The sequence below is a fragment of the Linderina pennispora genome (assembly GCF_002104995.1).
Source record: "Linderina pennispora strain ATCC 12442 chromosome Unknown DL89scaffold_33, whole genome shotgun sequence".
Lineage (NCBI taxonomy): Eukaryota > Fungi > Kickxellomycota > Kickxellomycetes > Kickxellales > Kickxellaceae > Linderina > Linderina pennispora.
In genome coordinates this window covers 1-18,453 of record NW_024468281.1, presented here as the reverse complement: position 1 = coordinate 18,453, position 18,453 = coordinate 1, and the positions used below count along the sequence as shown (strand labels likewise).

Genomic DNA, 18,453 nt, shown 5'->3' with positions numbered 1-18,453 from the left:
AGAGTGGTGAGGCTTAGCCTCGAGCCTACCAGCTACCGACTAACGCTCCTCGAAGATAGGATCATGCGTGGCCGGTATTTCCTCTGGGCTATGACTTGTGCGACACTACTTCATCGTATTGTCAAAGACTATCAGCAGACCTTTTGCAACCACCACAAAGTCGGTCCTTGGCTGATTCGGTGTTTAACAGAATCACAAATTCATGCAAATTTGGGGATGCACAATAAACCCCTTGCAAAGCTAGGCACGGTATTCCTCTCGGCCATGACTTTTTCTGGTTTTCATGACACAGCAGGTTCTCCTGTCTTTTGTAGCCGATGTATTTAATGCGGGCCCGCCGCCTGAGAAATGAGAAAAATCTTACTCTCCTCATCCCGATATACTTTACATTCCATATTCCTAACTCCAAACCCTCAGTCTATTGCCCATGAACAAGCTGGAAAACGAAACTATCAGCTCAGCGTATAACATTAACTTTGAAAAGTCGTGGCTGGACCTTGGTCCTGAGGAAAACAAAAGCAAAAGCAGGCTATCGCTAAAATTCTGGCACAAGAGTCGGTCATCAAAACATGAGCAGACCTCCAATATAGATAGTATGCAGCGCTCAAGAAGTAAATCGATGCAGATTCGCAAGCCACCAATTAATTTTTCACTCTTCCGCTGAAGGCCCGCGTACATCTACTCTTTGCAGGAAGCTGCTTCATGAACTCATCTTTCATATGTATCATAACACGAGGCAATAATAAAACATTTACGTACTGAATTTAAAGCATTCCTTAATAGCTTTGTCACAAATTCAAACCAGAGTTCTCGGTATTCTGTATTGTCGATGCCAATTTATTATACTGTTTTTAAATAGGAAGCAATAAAATAAGCTATTTTATTATTTCTTACCCTATTTGTTGATGCAATGCCTTCATGTCAAGTGCATAATTGTTGCAATAGCATATTAAACAATATGCTATATGCAATTCTGGACTCAATCAGTATGATCTGTGTACCTGAAAGTCGAAGCTAGATATAGCTTTATTTATCATAAAGAATTATTTGATGCATAATAATAACAGATGCTATTATTACTATAACTCTATATGCATACCATCCATTATTTGTAGCAATAAGGTATATAAAGATAATACTTTTTTGCTCTTACTGCAACTCCTAGGTCTATTTGAAGCTATCTAAAAGGGGCTGCTCTTAGACTTATAAGTTTTAATAATCTCTAATTTAGTTAGTTGCATAATTATATAAACATTTTCAAAGCAGTTTTTGGCTACTAGGTATTTTTAGTATAGATAATAATTATTATTATATCCAGAATATCTATGTGCATATAAATAATTACTAAGCTAAAATTTTTATTAGCTATTTTACTAAAAGTGCCAGTAGTTACTATATACTTAAATAATTAATAAGTAGATAAGTAACTCTATATATCCTCTATTAAGCCAGAACATAGAGAGCAGATAGAGATATTATGCTAAAGTAGGATAGAATTTCTGAATAGCCAATTTCATATATAGTACTAGAAAAGGATCATAAGTGCATAGGCTTACTCTTAGCAACTACAGAATAGTTAAATGTGTTGTAGGAGCCCTTTGAAGGTTACTCGTAGTTCTAGCAACTCAAAAACCATCAGATACCTTGATTTCACAAGGCATACTGTTTTGCGCGTTACAGTGCAGTATGTGATAGAGTGGAGCAATGGCGCAATCTGAAACAGGTTACTGAAAGACATCAAACTTAAAAAGGATGAAAACAACGAGAGCAAATTGGGTTAGCTTGTTGAGCAGGATCCGATGATCAGGGGCTTTAGCTCAGTGGTAGAGCAATCGGCTGCAGTCCGATAGGTCACCGGTTCAACTCCGGTAGGTCCCTCTTTTTGCAGAATTTTTGCATTCTCGTTTGCCAGCCTGAATGCCGCCCCCAAAGTGGCCAATTCTGATTGCAGTTTTCACAAGAGTATACTTGTTGAACTATGCCTCGGTAATAATAATCCACCGAGCATCTGCCTCGTTTTTGCAAGTGCATCAAAGCGTACACTGAGATATCAAGGTGCTATTCCTGAAGTCTGGAGCTATCCAGAAGACCGATGGATTCCAGGTATAGGCAAAGGGAGTAAGCAAAAATACTGACCACAGATTGGACAATATGCTATTCTGGCCAACAACCAATATTTATACTATTTAAAATTGCAAAGGTGAGGTTGCAAATAACGAGTCAACCTGCTCACCTACCAGCCATGCAACGAGTCCCCAATACTAATCCAGAGTCTGGGTGCGAGGATGTTCATAATTCTTTCTTGCTCTCCTTGCGCATAAAACATTCGCAAAATACCTATGCCCACTGACTCCTCCCCTTGCATTAAGAAGTAACCAATACCAACCTCTCGTTCTAGCCTTCCACTGTAGGTATAGGCCTCAAGATTTGCTCTGAATTGGACATGGTACATCCAGTATCAGCTGTGTATACAGTATCATAGGTGGATGCTTGTCTCTGACTTGATTGTGTATTAAGTTTAACTGGTAGGCCTAACCACTTGGCGTTTGGTGATCTACTTGCTAACTCTTGGGCTGCAATATTATATCTGATAGTATCCATGGTTGATATTTTATGCAAATTATTACGCTTTGTTAGAAAAAAAACTCGGCAATGTTTGTCCAAAATTCGTTTTTTCAAAATATTTTCCTTGACTTTGGGTGACACCGTCAAGTTGACAAGCACATCCTTGCATGGTGGAGGTGAGGGTAGAAGAATGATGGAGCCTTCTCCAAAATCCGGAATTATAGTAGCAAAGCTCTGCACACCATTGCCGAAATCTGCCTTGTAGATACCGAGCCGGGTCTGATTTGATATCCAAAGAGTAAGCCTGTAGGAAGTCATGCCAACGATGAAGTTGCCCAGGCTAGTACCTCCGGACTCTAAAAGCTCATAGAGCGATCCAATGTATGGGGGTGTTGCGAGTGACACTGCCTGACGCACCTGGAAAGCAATTGTGGCCAATGCCTCTGGGCTAATTTGCCTTGTAGCGTATTCAGCTGAAGTAGGGATGAAAACCTGATGGATTGGATTTCCGATATAGTTTAAATCCTCCATACTAAGGCGATGGCGGACATCGCAAGATATTCCAAGGCAGTGTCCGTCCTTTATTCCCATCGCGCGACTGATAGCACTTGAAATCCACCCAGATCCACCGCCAGTAGCCTCCATTGTGGCCTGCGTTAGTACTTTGTACGTTAGTGCCGAAATGAGATCGTTATCCGAGACGCGGGTTCCAGGAGGGACATAGTTGAGCACTTGGCTGCGAAGCTCATCAAGTTTGACGCGTGGAATTCGGAATAGGCAGCCTTCGACTGGATTCTTGCTGCTCGAGTAGCGCATCAGTTTTCCACGCATATTTGGAGAGAGCCAGCTTATCCAGTTTGTCAAATACGAACTTTTAGTGTACATGTCCCGCGTGGTTTGGTTAAGTGGAGCCCGTTCGCTAGGCATTAGCCTACGGATAACAGCACGATCAAAGCAATACCTGCTTTCTTGTACCGGCTGTCCAGTAATAAGCGCACGGGTCTGGTCTCCCCAGCAGTTTAGAAACTCGAAGCAACCATATCCGTCTGTGACTGCGTGGGCAAAACTGGTCGATATGATGACGCCACTATTGTCCTTCAGACGTATTACGTGTATGTTGGCGAGCTTAATCCGGTTTGTTTCAGCGTCAGGGCATGCAATAGTACCAGTGGTTGACAAGTTGGCTGGCCATGCCGACTGGTTAAAGCTGAGTGACTCAATGTCGCTGAAAGAAACATCAGATTGCGACTCAATGTATCCGGGAATGTTGAGATTATCCTTGTCTATAACAATCTCCATGCGGCCGTCAGCTCGTTGGGAAAGGTCACCGACAAAAAGAGGGAACAGGTTGAGTGTCTTGTAGAACGCCGTCTCAAGCTTATCGGCCGGCATAAAATCGGTAGTGGCATCTCGATTTGAATAAAAGTTCACGTGGCGGATATTGACATAGGAGATAATTTCATCAAAAGCACTGAGCGGATAGACACCGGATTCAATTTTGACTAGTAAATCGTCCATTTTCTGCGACACAAGTTTAGGGGAAGGGGTTGGCAAGCAAACAAGTAGCGAAATAGCAAAGTGAAAACCAGTCGTATTTCCAACGGCGCTAAGCGCACTGTACTCAAGGGGTCTCTTATATATTGCTGCAGAATCCTTGATTTGTGCTTATCTTCTCACTCCTACTTTTTCCTCAACCAATAGCAGTGCAAATGTTTGGAGATTTTCATGTATGGGCCTTGAATGCACATGCATGAGGCTGTGAACCGCAATTTCCACTTGCCTGATTTGGACCCACGATGAGCTGGAAGCTTGCGGATCAGTACTCGATCTGCTAGGTGTAAACAGCGATGAATTCCCAACAACTTTGGTTCACAATGGGCTATAAAGGCATCACCAATACCACGCGGTGTTATTACTTACCATACATACTGTTGGGTGGGTCAGTCGCTTTGCATAGAGGTACATAAAGCTAGCTGCGAGGTAATGCTTGTTGCCACAAACATTGCATCCGTTGTGATGCGTGTGCATAGAGATTTTGGAATTGGTGTTAATACCAGAAAGAGAATGCGAAAGCGAAAAATGTGCTATGCAGCTGCATTGGCGCACATATGCTTAGCCATTGGCACTGGTCAGCCTATTGCGTTCTGCCAAATCCTAGTACCGACACCAACAATAATTATGACGTTGGTGTTCCAGACGGCAACGGGCGCTATGATCCTGCTAAGGATATTGGGCGACCAGACCCCAGCTTATGACCCTGACAATGGCCGTGTTTGGTCAGAGAATGGGTTTTGCATCAAACCAACGATGGAGCCTGCCCTGGCTAGGATACAACCATATGGCATATGTCATTTGCCACATGCCCTTGTTTTTTCTCCTTTTCTCCTTTTTTGTTCTTTTAATAATAACTTTTAACCCCCTAAAAATACATAGTAAAACTCCAAACCAACACGCTCAGTTTGGAATGCTTCGGCTGAAGTGCACTGGCCAATGCAATTGACATGACCTTTTGTGCTGGTTCTCCTAATGTGCTCAGGATCAAACGAAGCAGTGTTGGGTTGCTGTTCTTGTTGACATCAGGCCGCCAACGCCGCCCTGCGCCTCCATGCTCAAGTTTTACCTCACTCTTGCAATAGCCCCAAGCCCCAAACAGCCCATTATTCTCCTCTGTTGATTTTACACCTACTTCCCTCCATATATGCTAATAAACAATTTTTCATCTTATTGTTTCAGTTCTCCTTGTCCTCATACAAAGTGATGACTTGGGTTGATATAAGTTCACACCTACCACTTGCAATTAGCTAAAAATGGAGTACTCAAGACTCTTATCCCTATTATTTGTTCTATTCGTATATGTACCAGCCAGTATCTGTAGAACTGCAAGCAATGCTATGAAGCACATGTCTGCTAGAAATTGAGCCGGTTGTTGCTAAGCGTAGTAAGTGTTGTTGGCCTCGAAATGGCAACGCATTTCAAAACCACCACACCAAATCAACCACACAAAAGTTGGACATCCAGAACCACCCAATCCCGCCTTTTCTCCTCAGTTATTTTTCCCATCTCAGTTTTCCATAAAGCTTGAGAACATTTATTCCATGAAACATTAACAAGTGTGTTCAAAATCGATGCGTTATGTAGCTTTTTGTTTGTACCCCAATCAGGTAATTACTACTTCTGACTCCTCTGGTATCGACATATGTACTTGTGTTGCCATATGAAGTCGAATTCAAGGGGGCTGTCAAACTGTGTTTTGAATCACTCAGTTCTGTTGTCTGTTGGCTGGCTGTAGATGCTTTTCTAGTCGGGCTAATTTCCTTATTAGTTCAAGCGTGCGGTAGCATCAGGTTACACGACAAATGCTAATCGTCACCACCGCGTTGCGGTGTTTGGAGCTGGTTCAGTGCAATATAAACGCGCGTCCTTCTATTCGCCCGCAACAATGAGTGTGAAATGAGAAGGCTGTGCGCAAATATTGCTTGCGGACATAAATCGGAAGTCGAGTGGCGTTGCAGAACGAAGCTGCATGGCTGGAAATGGAAATGGGCACGCAAGGGATGCGTTCCCTCCCTTTTTCTTCCCGAGTGGCCGGAGAAAGCGCAGTTGACGTTGTGACAAGGGGCCCAGCCACAGCGCTCTTGTCGATTCACAAAACACTAGTTGCCGTTACTCACATGACTGGGTGTTTACGACAATTAATGCGCTCGCTGCTTAAATTGAAGGGACAGCGAAAAACGCTATTGCTGGAATAGAGCAGTGAGATGGGTTGTCATCTAGTAGCACGGGATGCCGGGGTGGCTGCAGCAACGACAATGGAGGTTGCATTCAAGGGCTGATGAATTTGGCAGGCGGGAGGTTGCCAATCTGCATCCCGCCTTGCATAAGTCACACTGCCCTGCGTCCTGCTGGCCCTTGTGCTGGCAGGCGTGTCACTCTGAGCACATCCAGCATCCTGCAAAAACCAAAAATAAAGGGTAGGGGTACCCATATGACCCTTCATTTGCCGAGACGCCCACTATATGCGGGAAAAGCTCAACGATAATGGATGGGCAGGACACCCACATGCATTGTGCATAAATTTTTTGCATTCTCCTTCCAAGCTGCAAGGGATGTGGGTGCCAGAAATAAAGCAGGATGGCCTGTCGGGGGAGGGGAGGGAGCGGGCATCCGAAGAAGAGCGAAATGGTTGGCATTGTGCCTGGGCGACTGCATGCCCAGCCGTACCGGAGCGTGGAACTGGCAGTGTAGTGCTTAATGGCTGCGGCTGCGGCGATGCCGGGAAGGGGGCAATTTATTTGTGGACAGCACGTATCCCTGAATCTATTTTATTGTAGTCAATGACTCGCGACGTGTCCTGCAGCAAGGTGCTATGCCAATCGGAGCGCAGCCGAGGGCCAAGACATGCGGCCGCGATGTCATGTGCACCTGGCCAATTAGCCGTCTAGTATAGTGGCTGCTATATATATGAGCCCATAGAGAACCCGGCTGCCGAGGCATTTGCTAATGTAAATAGCGTCCCCGGGCAATAATCGAAAAATTGGGGATGCCTGTGGCGAGGGCGTGGCTCGCACACACTTGGGATGGAGACGGAGCTGGCAAAGGCTCCGAGGCAACAGGAGTCATCACCGAAAGGAGAATAGGGAAATCGCCCATTTGCTACAGATCTAGTCCCCCGGGCCAAGGCTGGATCGCAGGGCATAGCGCTCTCACCGAAGCAGGAGGGGAGGCTCAGATATGCATAGCCCTCCCCAAATGCCAATTTGTCAGCATCGACTGGGCGCTGGCTGTGCTTAAATCAACAAGACAAAAAATTCACCGCAGAAAGGGCGGCCGCGATCGACACCACCGCGCATCCTGCGCTGCCTTATTCTGCCAGTGCACGCGGTTCCTCAGTGCGTCGCCGGCGGGATTTGCCAGGAACGCAAGGGGCCGTATCCAAGAACAAAATAATGCGCCGGGTGATAGTAGAATCAAGTTTCCTGGGTGTTGTTTTGTTTGCTTCTGGGCGTCCCTGGCAAGGTCGCTTGGCAAGGCCCAGCTATGCGGATCTCCTTTTTGCAAACGGGCAAATATACAAAACCAAAACAAATGTCTGCATTGGAAGAAGTGCGCTGCACGCAAGGATGATAGTGCGTGGTTCTCACTGTCTGGAGATGATGTGGGCTGTGGTGGCGATCGCGCTAGAATTAGCAGCCGCGGGTATGGGCAGGGGGTAGCCGATGCTGGCAAGGCATCTTTGTTTATGAGCTTGTGTGCAATCCATGCTGTGCTGCATAGATTCCATGCTGTGCCTGCACCATGGCAGCAGCCATCACTGATGGCCCACTGCATGTAGCGCGGCATGGAATCATCGAGGTTCCTAAAAGCTGCTCAGCATGGCTCTCAGTATGGTTCCGGTTTCGGCCTTTGGGTCTGGCTTGGCCAAGAGATCAGCGAATTATGTCATTGACGGACAGCAAACACGCTTGAAACCCGATTAGCGAGGGGCGGGGATCGGGGAAAGCCGTGCCAACAGCAAGCAGTCAGGGCGCCAGCCAGTGGAATTCCCCCCTGTGTCTACAAAGCCCACCACAGCCAAAGAACAGAGAGCAGAAATCGCAGCCGCCATCCTTCTCCACCCACAGTGCGATGGACCGACGAATCAGCGATTTCACACGCGCAGGCATCGGGTACGCAATAGGCATGCACATCGAGCACCCGCCGCGGCAGCATCTGGAAGGAACCAATGTTCGCATTCAGTGCGAATTAAAAGGGACATGGCGGTTCGATTTTTACCCCTTTCAAGGGTCGTGCAAGCGCATGCATCGGGACGGGGAGAGCACGCATGGCTTGAGCTGCAGCTGAGCAGAAACCTTTGTCTCTTGGGCCAGGGACATCACCACTCTTGTCGGCATACACAGCGGCGATCCGCGGCGACGATTTGCGTTTCTCCATTCTACAAACATACCGAAGAGCAGCCGCGCGTATGTCTGCCCACTTCTCCTTGCAAAATCGTCTAAACTCTCAAGGCCACAATATATCCAGAGACTGGCCAGCCGGCCTTGCTGGCCTTTGTCCTGCCGATCAGCACATACTGGCCTGCACGCAAATATGTATCTGGATCCTTGTTTAAAAGCTGTTTTCCAGCCGAGGAGGGCTAGGAATGGAGCTTGGAGTAGGGGCGGACGACGGTAGATCGCATCTGTATGCCTGCTCCACTGAGCATAAAGCGCACATGAGTACTTTGGCCAGGTCACCAGGTGCATGGACAACAAGCATAAGGACGACATGCGTTGTTGTTTTGCTGCCAGAGTGTGCTTGCCATCGCTTCTTGCATGGCTGTGTCTGATGATTGTCGCTTGCCATGGGCTCTTGCGCAGAATTCGAGTGCGGCACGACATATCAGCCGGACAGAGAAGAAAAACAGGTGTCGATGCTGGTGTCAGGGCGGAGTAGTGGGCTTTGTACGGTGTCAAATTGCAAATGTATGGAAACGTAAAGCAAGGAAAAATTAATGCATTTACTGCGCGCGGGTTGAATGATGCATGCTTGTGATGAATTGGTGCAAAGTGCCTCAGTAGTAAGCCATGGGGCCAGCAGCCGCGGTGCGGGGAGCCGCAGTAGACGGCTGCTTGGGCATGCTGTGATGGTACTCGTGCGATGTCGCCGGGGATCCCGGAGCGGCATTATTAGCTGCCAGCATGTGGACTGCCGGAAGCCCATACGGCTGAGTTGGTGCCCGCTGACCAGTCACCTGCGGCTGCTGATATTGCTGGGGGACAGATGTCGGCACGCTCGCCGAGTGCCGCTGGGCATGGTGGGGATGGGCATAGGGATGGTGGACAGGGGCAGTGTTGGCATAGTTTGGCGTGCCATACATGCCAGGGCTCGCCCGGTACGGGTCGACAACAGGGTCGAGGAAGACAACTTTTGCGCGGGCTGCCATTTCGCCGCGACTTTTGACGACAAGTGCGTGCGGTAGTGCTGCATCATGTTGTCTTGCCGCGAGAAGCGGCTGGTGCAGCCCGGGAACAGGCAGGGGAAGTTCTTCTCGCCCGTGTGTATCCGCTGGTGGCGGGCCAGGTGGCCGCTGGTGGTGAACGCTTTGCCGCACCCGGTGAATGTGCACTTGTACTTGCGCTTGGCCATGGTCTTGTTGGTCTGTGTGGGAGGGGGAGGCGGTGCCTGGCGGTGGAGCGGCATCACAGGGAGGCTGTGCGTCCGATTGTTGGCCGGCGGGGGCACTGCTGATGACTCGGATGTCACTAGTCCCACAGCCTGGACCAGCGTGTTCAGGGAAGGCAGCGATGACGGGGCCTGTTGCGGTGTAGCGCCAGGTGTTGACTGGGCGCGGAACGGGCTGTAGCTAGCCGTTGAGTACACGGGCGAGGGCCCAGGAACAGACAAGCACCGCTTGTGGTCGTGTGTGGCAGCAGGATCCTGGTCAGAGTCATTGAGGATGCTGACTCTGCTTCCGTCGGCAGTCCTTGTTGACAGCGACGGAATTGAATGGCGCGCGCACTTCAGGGGTGGCGGCCGAGCGTAAGAGCACTCGGAGAGACCCAGGTGCATCGGGGTCCGCATGGTTGCGGGACCCGTAGCTGCCGAGTGGTTGATGTGGTTGAAGAGACCCGGCGAAGAGCGGGTGCTTCCAGGAGTGGTGATTGCAGGGTTCATTGTGGGAATAAGAGATGTGGGGTAGATGTCAATGTACAGACGAGTGAAGGGAGAACCAACCTTCGGGAGTATTTGTAATAAGAGCAAGAAGAGAAGGACCAAAAAGGACAGTGGTGATGCAGGTAGAGGAAAAGAATACACGAGCTCAGCAATTAAAAACAAGGTCAGGTACCCGCCAGAGGAAAGGGAAAAGGGGGAGGAATCAAGGCGCTTCTATATAAACGGCGGGCGCAGAGGCAGGAGCCTGAGCGCCTTTTGCTTGCCTGCTGGATTACCAACCCACACTCTCTTCAAAGTACAGGAAAATGGCCAGCATGCGTCGCCCGTCGTAGTCAGAATAAGGTAAAAAGGTTTCTGATACGAAGAGCGGGGGGTGTAGAGGGGAGGGGTCGATCTACCGGGCCGTTTCTATTTGTTTGTTGGTCGAGTGGCGGAGCTCACTGGTACAAAAAGGGGGAACCGGGGACAAAGTCCATCGGGTGGCGGGATGCGAGAAGGGGTGGGTGATCGCCCCTCCTTGTCGCTCGGTAAACAACCGCCCCCTCAAGCCCACTGTGCATGGCCCTGGCGTGCCAATGTGGATGAGTTAGAGCGCTGTGACATGGCGCCTCTGCAACCACAGCCGCAGATGCCGACATACACAGGCACAGACACAGGCATGGTCATAGCCGTTCGCACCAAAACAAGCAGGAAACCCGACACAGCCGCTAGTGGAAGGGAGACCCTTCGGGATTGTGGGGAGAACACAAGCTGCTCTGACGAGGCAATGCGAGCAGACGGACTTGGCAGCAATGGTGACCAGTGGAACCTCAATGCAGATGCGAAACAGGAGCGTTAGTGTACTACATTGCAGCTGCTTTTGGCAACTCAACCAGGCCACAGCGATGAGTGTTGCAATCGCTCAGGGATAGGGAAAAGCAGAGATCGGCCACTGCCAGCAGCATCTGGCGATTAACAGGCTGCCCATGCATGAGTTTCAATGTCTTTTGCGGCCACCTCGTTCTTCTCACTGGCACTGTCGAACCAAGCGGACGCTGCACCAGATGCACCTTTCATAGGCCAGGCCCATGTCGAGTGATGTCAGTAAAAAGAAAACTGGTTTTTATGTCATTACCAGTTGTTTACCGCGCGCGCGCCGTCCTGTCTCCCTCCCCCGCCTTGTTCTCGGAAACCGCACTGTGTGACAACGTAGAAAAATTAGTAACAGTGCAACGGGTCAACAAAAACTGAGGCCAGCGAATTGCGGTTTGGGAAAAAGAATAGTAAATGATATCTCTACTGTCCGGGGCACACAGCAAGTTGTCATCTCTCCAGGCATCAGTGGATGCCAGGCCGAGTCTGTGACGTGGCTAGCAGGTTTGGGTGCAATTGCCGTCCCAGCGTGGTGTGTGTGTGCCTTCGTGTTGCCCTGTCACCTCGAAAAATACCAGTTGTTCTGGCACGGTTCACCAACCTATGTTCACAGATGAAAGGTGTGGGCTCCCTTTTTTGTTGTCCACCACCCTTCCTTAACCATGCCCTCACACCACTTGTTGCCACTTGAAATCAAAACAAAATGGTGCAGTGCGCTACTGTCCGTTGGAGGGAATAGGGAGGTAATAAAAAAGAGGGACAGGCACGAAGCTGGACAAATGAATCCCAGGAAGCGGAGACAACAGAAAGTGCATGCGCTTGCAGTCTGTCTAGCTAAAAGGCTGTAATCATTGTCGGTTCAACTGAATACAAGGAGAGGGAGAAGGTCAGGGATAATGCCGGATCCTTCTTTCGGCACACACAATATCTGCATTCTACGCTCACCCCTCCCTTCCCCCACCTCGCTGTCCAGTCGGTCCCCTTTGCCCACGACCGGGCTGGCTGGATCGACTGGTGGTGTGAGCTAATGAGGCACCCCTATGCGCATGTAGTGAAAAGGGACACACCAACAAACAATATCTGCTTGAAAACCTGAAGCGTGCAATCCATACGCAGACGCTGCATGAAAGGGAGATGGCAGGAGCAGCCATGCCAACAAAATAAACAGGGCAGTGCGTGTGCTTTGTTTGCAGGATTTATACGTTGGTGTTTAGAGCCATCCAGCCCAGCCATCGCGCTCTTTGTGGATTGAGAATAGCCCCATGCATGGACAAACAGACGGACAACACTGAATATGATCGGTTCTGCGCTTTCCCAGACCGAGTCCTCCAAGTTGGTTGAAGCAGAAGGTGAAGCAGGCGGGTAAAATGGGGCGCATTGGACCTAATTTGCTGCTACCCAAACCGGATCATGTAAATGCTGTTCATGTACACAGAGCATACGGGGCACAATGGACCACGAAATATATTAGGTGGCGCCCTTGCATGGACAATATGCCATCCGGATTTCAGCCGACGCATGTACGGGTATTCCCCTAGGACTCAGAAGAAGCAGCACACTGTGCCAGGAGTTGTCGACGCAATTGCCCAAAACTGGCTGCCTGCCTCTTTGTTATATATCGGTGATGGCGTGTTTGCATTTGGTTACAAAACAAGCCCTTGGGGCCCCGGTCTTGCATACAGCTATGCAGCCATACAGCCGTGGCCCCAGGACCACATGTCCGCGACGAGGGATGCCGCAAGACCATACTGCAATTGCGCCTTCATCTCAAAGGCGGGATCAAAACAATTCCTGGCCGCGACACCCAGGTGTCCTGCCTGGCCATTTTTGGATTGGTAAATAATTGTGTCAAATGCCAGCTACGCATAGCACCAGGGGTGTTCCGTCAGCGCAATGTGGACAGTTCCTGGTTGCATGAATAAGCGGATATACTAAGACGCAATTGATTTGGCGTTGGAAGTTGTTTATTTAATTTTCTCTCTATCGTCTACTGGTTGCGCAAAAATCGACTGGTGCTGTGTGGCCGACAGGCGAGCAAACAGACGAGCACTATCCTCATCAGCAATGATTGTCCGTTCCTCCAGCATAGACAGGCCAAGAGCACCCGCTAGAAATCATTGGGAGAACGGACAATATTTTATAGTGACACTGAGGGCTGGCAGGTGGTGGCCATGACCGCAGATCGTGCTCGCAGCAGCAGCGAATGGGTGGGTTCTTTGGTTCGATGTCATGGTCGGAGCCTGATCCGCCCATTGCCACTTCAGGACATCATGAAGGTACCCAATACCTTGCAGGTGCGGTACGATTTGCATTCGTATGCTTGGCTCGCCCTTTTTCCCACATTGGGGCCGTCAGCAGGACACGGACGCTCATTCGCCTAGGAGTCACACCGATCATCATCAATCCTACCCGGGTTCACCCTTCCCGAAAAGCCCCACACCCCCCAACGGTCCGCTCTCCTAGGCTCATTCAGCGCACGCTAGCTGTCCTTTTTCTCCTTCAACCGAAGATTTGCAATTTGCAATATCTCTCCTGAAGACCCGAGTGCGCAAAGCTTCCTTAATGCATGGTCACAGCATTGAATATCAAGCACTATGAGCCGTTCCTCTACCATATCTATCGATGCACGCAGACCATCTTGAGGCAATCGTGCAATCCTGGTGCTGAAAATCGTTTCAGTCTGCAGTCAACGGAATTCGGTGCTCACACTCTTTCTCAATCAGCGCTTCAGCGAATAGCTGTACACTGACAAAACCGGGTGGCACTTTGAAAATAGAGACCAAACGTAAGTGATGTGGAAGGAATGCAAGCCCGAATGTGGCATTGCGCACTGCAACAGATGTGAACCATCGAATACCATGACCAGTTATTATCGCATCTTCACCAACAAACCACCCGCGTGATTGTTCATACTTCCACCATTCATTGGCGACTTAATGGACTTCACCTTAAATGCCGTTGTGAACAGGGGAAGCTGATGATACCCATTGAGGAACAGGACTCTAACTTGCCAAAACTTTAAAAGGAAATAGTAAACAGGTTGCCAGGCAAACAGGATGTGGCGATGGAAACAAGCCCTATCTTTGTCTACTGGTATCCGCCTTCTTCTACTACAACAATAGGGCCATGAGCACACACACCAACCACAGAGTTTATCTACTATTTAACCTTGGTGACAGCATTGGGTCACAGACGACAGGCAATTGTAGGATGGAGTGACATGCACACAGGTGGCTGTTGCTGTATTGAAGCAGATAGCACACAAAAGCCACTGTCACTCCTGCTTGAGTACATTCCTGAAGACCCGTATCTTGTAAAACGCAGACCCGTTTTAGGAAGTATTCATACAGTGTTTATCTGTTTTTGTATGCTCATTATCTGCTTCTTTAAATCAGCATTATGTTGGTGCCAGCACAATTCGGTGGCCATATGCCACTACAGCGGCAAATGGGCCGTTGCGGCTGCGGTGGCACATGTCAGATCCTGCTTCCGAGTTGCTGATCCAGGCAATGATCTGGCTGGCTCAACCAGGTACAGCTGAAGCATGTGGCTACAGGTTCTACACCATTACAATGCCGCAGCCCACCTTCGAATAATGGCAGGACCAGTGAAAACGACAATACTCAAATACTCTAAAGCTATGTGTATTACCTTGGTTGGTAGGCTATGTACCATTGTTGCAAGTTCAGATGCGGTTTGGAATGTATATTCCCAGATACTTCATTAATAGGCTGTGTAAGTTGCTGCTACGGATATGATCTATTCTACTAAAAAAATACTCTTGTGAAACAGCAATCAGAATTGGCCACTTTGGGGGCGGCATTCAGGCTGGCAAACGAGAATGCAAAAATTCTGCAAAAAGAGGGACCTACCGGAGTTGAACCGGTGACCTATCGGACTGCAGCCGATTGCTCTACCACTGAGCTAAAGCCCCTGATCATCAGATCCTGCTCAACAAGCTAACCCAATTTGCTCTCGTTGTTTTCATCCTTTTTAAGTTTGATGTCTTTCAGTAACCTGTTTCAGATTGCGCCATTGCTCCACTCTACCACATACTGCACTGTAACGCGCAAAACAGTATGCCTTGTGAAATCAAGGTATCTGATGGTTTTTGAGTTGCTAGAACTACGGGTAACCTTCAAAGGGCTCCTATAGCACATTTAACTATTCTGTAGTTGCTAAGAGTAAGCCTATATATTTATAATCCTTATCTAGTACTATAGATGCAATTGGCCATTCAGAAATACCATCCTACTTTAGTATGATAGAGGTCATTTATAGAAGAGGTCATTCACAGATAAGAAAATTTTAAGAGACTATACATCTTTTACTAGAATAACTAATTAATAAAATATAAATCATTTACTAGTATTTAATAAATATTTATAAACTAGAATATTTAGAAATATATAAAAAGATATTAGTAACTATGAATAACCTCTAGTAGTAGGTACTATCAAATAAATTCTATTACTATATTTACTGGAAGGATAATGCTACCTCTAGTATATCCTACTATATATATCTCTCAGTTATAAAGAGATTGGCATTAAAGAACCAACCCCTACAATCTCAGGTTAGCTAATTTATACTCAATAGTTGACTGAAGGGATTTTTAGCTATAAGTACTAGCTAGTGCCTACAGATTCTCAGTTTAGTTCTAATAATTAGATTAGTAATAGGCATAAGCAATAGATCAATAATTTATATAAAAGAGGCATATATGCATGGGGTATCACTTCTGGGACAATGCTTCCAAGGACTAAAGCAGCAAAAACAATGGAAAGGGCTGACAAACATTAATCTACATCATTATTTACAGTCAAATTTTCGGGAGAACAAGAATTCGTAGGCAGATCGGTTTGGCTTAATCCGGCTGTTTCAGGGGGTCTAGCTCAAATGGGAGAGCGCGCGCTTAGCATGCGCGAGGCACTGGGATCGATACCCAGGTCCTCCATTTCTGTTTTGCCTATCAAGCCCATGATTTTGCTCTAGCTTGTTCCTACTGGCCGAAGGGGTTGCTTAGCCTCACTTTTTTTATAGCCCCATTTTTATAGGTGGACTGCTGGTAGTATGCCTAATTAGATGTGCTGTTGGTGTGTTTACTTGGCTGTGTGAGCAGTAAATGCCAATTAATGGTTAATATGTCCTGCTCTAAGCTACAATCGCAGCCCAATCATTTCATGCTTTCTCTTGTTTTTGAACACATACTAATTAAGCTTTTTCCTTTTCTACTCTAATGGCCTACTCCCCAAATTTTGAAAGATACATAGAGAGCCTGCGTGGTAAGGTAGTCATTGTTACTGGCGCAGCTAGCGGATTTGGCAAGCGGCTCTCGGAGCTGCTAGCAGAGTGCCAAGCCCAGGTAATGATGGTCGACATCAACCCAGACATCAAGCTGATTTCTGAAGAAATCAACAAGCACGTCGGAACTACTGCAACCGCATGTGTCATCTGCGATGTGCGTGAGGCATCCTGCATCCAAGAGTACTTTGATAAGGCAATCGAGGTGTTTGGATATATCGATATTGTGGTCAATAACGCTGGAATTGCTAATGAATGCTCGCTGTTCAGCCAAAGCGACAATGTCGAGCTTGATAGAATCATCGACATTAATCTGCGTGCGCCCATGGTGGCGACCCGTATTGCCGTCCGGTATTTCAAGCAAACCGAAAGACAAGGTGTCGTGGTTAATACAGCGTCAGTCGGTGGGTTATTGCCGATTTCGCTTATGGAGAGCTATGGTACTACAAAAGCAGGCCTGATTTTCTTCACAACGTCGTGCCGCGGACTGGCACCGGGTATACGTGTTAATGCCGTCGCACCGTACTTTGCCGACACGTCGCTGGTTGCGCACAACCGACTGGTAAAACTCGTACCCACTCATCAGGCAGATTGGGCTGATGAGCACAGACAAGGTTGTCAAGACCATGATCAAGGCAATGTGCGATGAGACACTGGCAGGTGACACGCTGCTAATCTCAATGGGCAACAAGGCACTGAAGCTTTGCTTCTACGACAAACTGACTGCCGATGTTACGTCGTACATTGCCAGTGGGACGGTGAGCAAGTATGCTGGCAACATATACAAGCTGTTCGCATCCGGTTTGGATTACATTATCAAGATTATTAGAAGCCCGGTTGACTAAGCTGTAGGGTGATATTACATGCATGATCTTTACCTATATATAAGATTTTATAGTCAAAAAAGTGTCCGACCGTCCGCTAGAACCTTATTAATTGGTTAGAAATAAAACCTTTAAACCTCAAAGCGGGTTTGGGTGGCTTGCTCCATAAACTCCTTTTTGATCTTGTGCGGGATCTGACCTCATCGGTGAAACCAGGGTGACAAGTTGTTATTGTAGTGGTCACAGGTCTCTACTGGATATCTCCATTGGTTCAGCGCAAGAGCTGCTCTCATTGTCGGTCGGCCTGATAACTTCCATAGAGTCATCATGGTGGTCATCACCGGCTACGCAACACTCTTAGGATACTTATTTATGAGCACCTATTGAATAAGGCCATATAGCGCTTCTAGCCGTCATGCAATATTTGTGGGTTTATTTTATAAATTAATTTGTCTTATGAACATGCGAAAGCAGTAGTATTTGGGCCACAATGGACCCAGTCTGTATAGACTGATTCAAGAGACTGTATCAGTGCTAAGGCCCCAAGAATCATGCAAGCCAGATCATTTTTAATAAAAAGTTTCTTAATGCTAATGCCTCTGCAATACAGCAAAACTGAACAGCATTATTTCTCTTACTTGCCTACCGAATTTCTCAAATGAATATTACCCGCAGCACTACTGTCATAAAGATATCACTTGGTAGTACTGGTTTCTGTGATTCTATGTTGCCCCGCCTAGAGCAGTTTGTACACAGCGTCAATATCATCAAAGAGCATACATACATGCTTGCACGATGGGATATTACTCCATCAGCTAGCTGACGATGATGCTTTTGACCCTGCAACATTTGTGAAAAAGGGATTCTTTCGTTTTATTTATTTATTCATTTATCGCAACCTGAAGGCGAAGACTGTCATATCTGCCGGATTTCGTCAACCGGAAGGACAAGTCAGAACTGTCGAGCGCAGATTTCGGTGATGTAGTTAGATACCATATTTATGATTATCTATTACATAATGGCGATATCGAGCTACATGGTGTACGCAAATGAATCAGTAGCGCACATATGGATACCGAGCTGATGACAGCATACAAGAACAACATTGTGTTGCACTATGGCACTTGCCTACAGCGGATTCTGGCCAAATTGATTGATATTCGCAGCCGCAAAAACACACTGCACAGTACAATGGGCAATGTGTCCAAGGCTGAGTTCAATAATGCATGTCAAGTGTGTATTTATACACCTGCAC

At 47.6% G+C, this 18,453-nt stretch overlaps 2 protein-coding genes and 3 non-coding genes across 5 annotated transcripts; 2 read left to right on the top strand and 3 right to left on the bottom strand.

The window, feature by feature from the left end:
• The first annotated feature begins 1,806 nt into the window (after positions 1-1,806).
• DL89DRAFT_t162 lies at positions 1,807-1,878 on the top strand. Its single transcript has one exon. It is a non-coding gene; the product is annotated as a tRNA-Cys (tRNA).
• A 4,449-nt stretch (positions 1,879-6,327) lies between these two features.
• Positions 6,328-6,760, bottom strand: DL89DRAFT_271033 (uncharacterized protein). Its single transcript, XM_040888865.1, has one exon. It carries the CDS (start codon positions 6,548-6,550, stop codon positions 6,332-6,334), a length of 219 nt encoding a protein of 72 aa, XP_040739600.1. The 5' UTR covers positions 6,551-6,760; the 3' UTR covers positions 6,328-6,331.
• A 2,283-nt stretch (positions 6,761-9,043) lies between these two features.
• On the bottom strand, positions 9,044-10,573 carry DL89DRAFT_250431 (uncharacterized protein). The gene has a single exon (XM_040885177.1). The coding sequence runs from the start codon at positions 10,216-10,218 to the stop codon at positions 9,292-9,294; it is 927 nt and encodes a 308-aa protein (XP_040739599.1). The 5' UTR covers positions 10,219-10,573; the 3' UTR covers positions 9,044-9,291.
• Positions 10,574-14,932: 4,359 nt separating this feature from the next.
• Positions 14,933-15,004, bottom strand: DL89DRAFT_t161. Its single transcript has one exon. It is a non-coding gene; the product is annotated as a tRNA-Cys (tRNA).
• A 950-nt stretch (positions 15,005-15,954) lies between these two features.
• Positions 15,955-16,027, top strand: DL89DRAFT_t163. Its single transcript has one exon. It is a non-coding gene; the product is annotated as a tRNA-Ala (tRNA).
• The last annotated feature ends 2,426 nt before the right edge of the window (positions 16,028-18,453 follow it).

What these genes read in the sequence shown, in the direction of transcription:
- DL89DRAFT_250431 (XM_040885177.1), bottom strand. Translation starts at nt 10,218, where the DNA reads ATGAACCCTGCAATCACCACTCCTGGAAGCACCCGCTCTTCGCCGGGT.
- DL89DRAFT_271033 (XM_040888865.1), bottom strand. Translation starts at nt 6,550, where the DNA reads ATGGGTACCCCTACCCTTTATTTTTGGTTTTTGCAGGATGCTGGATGT.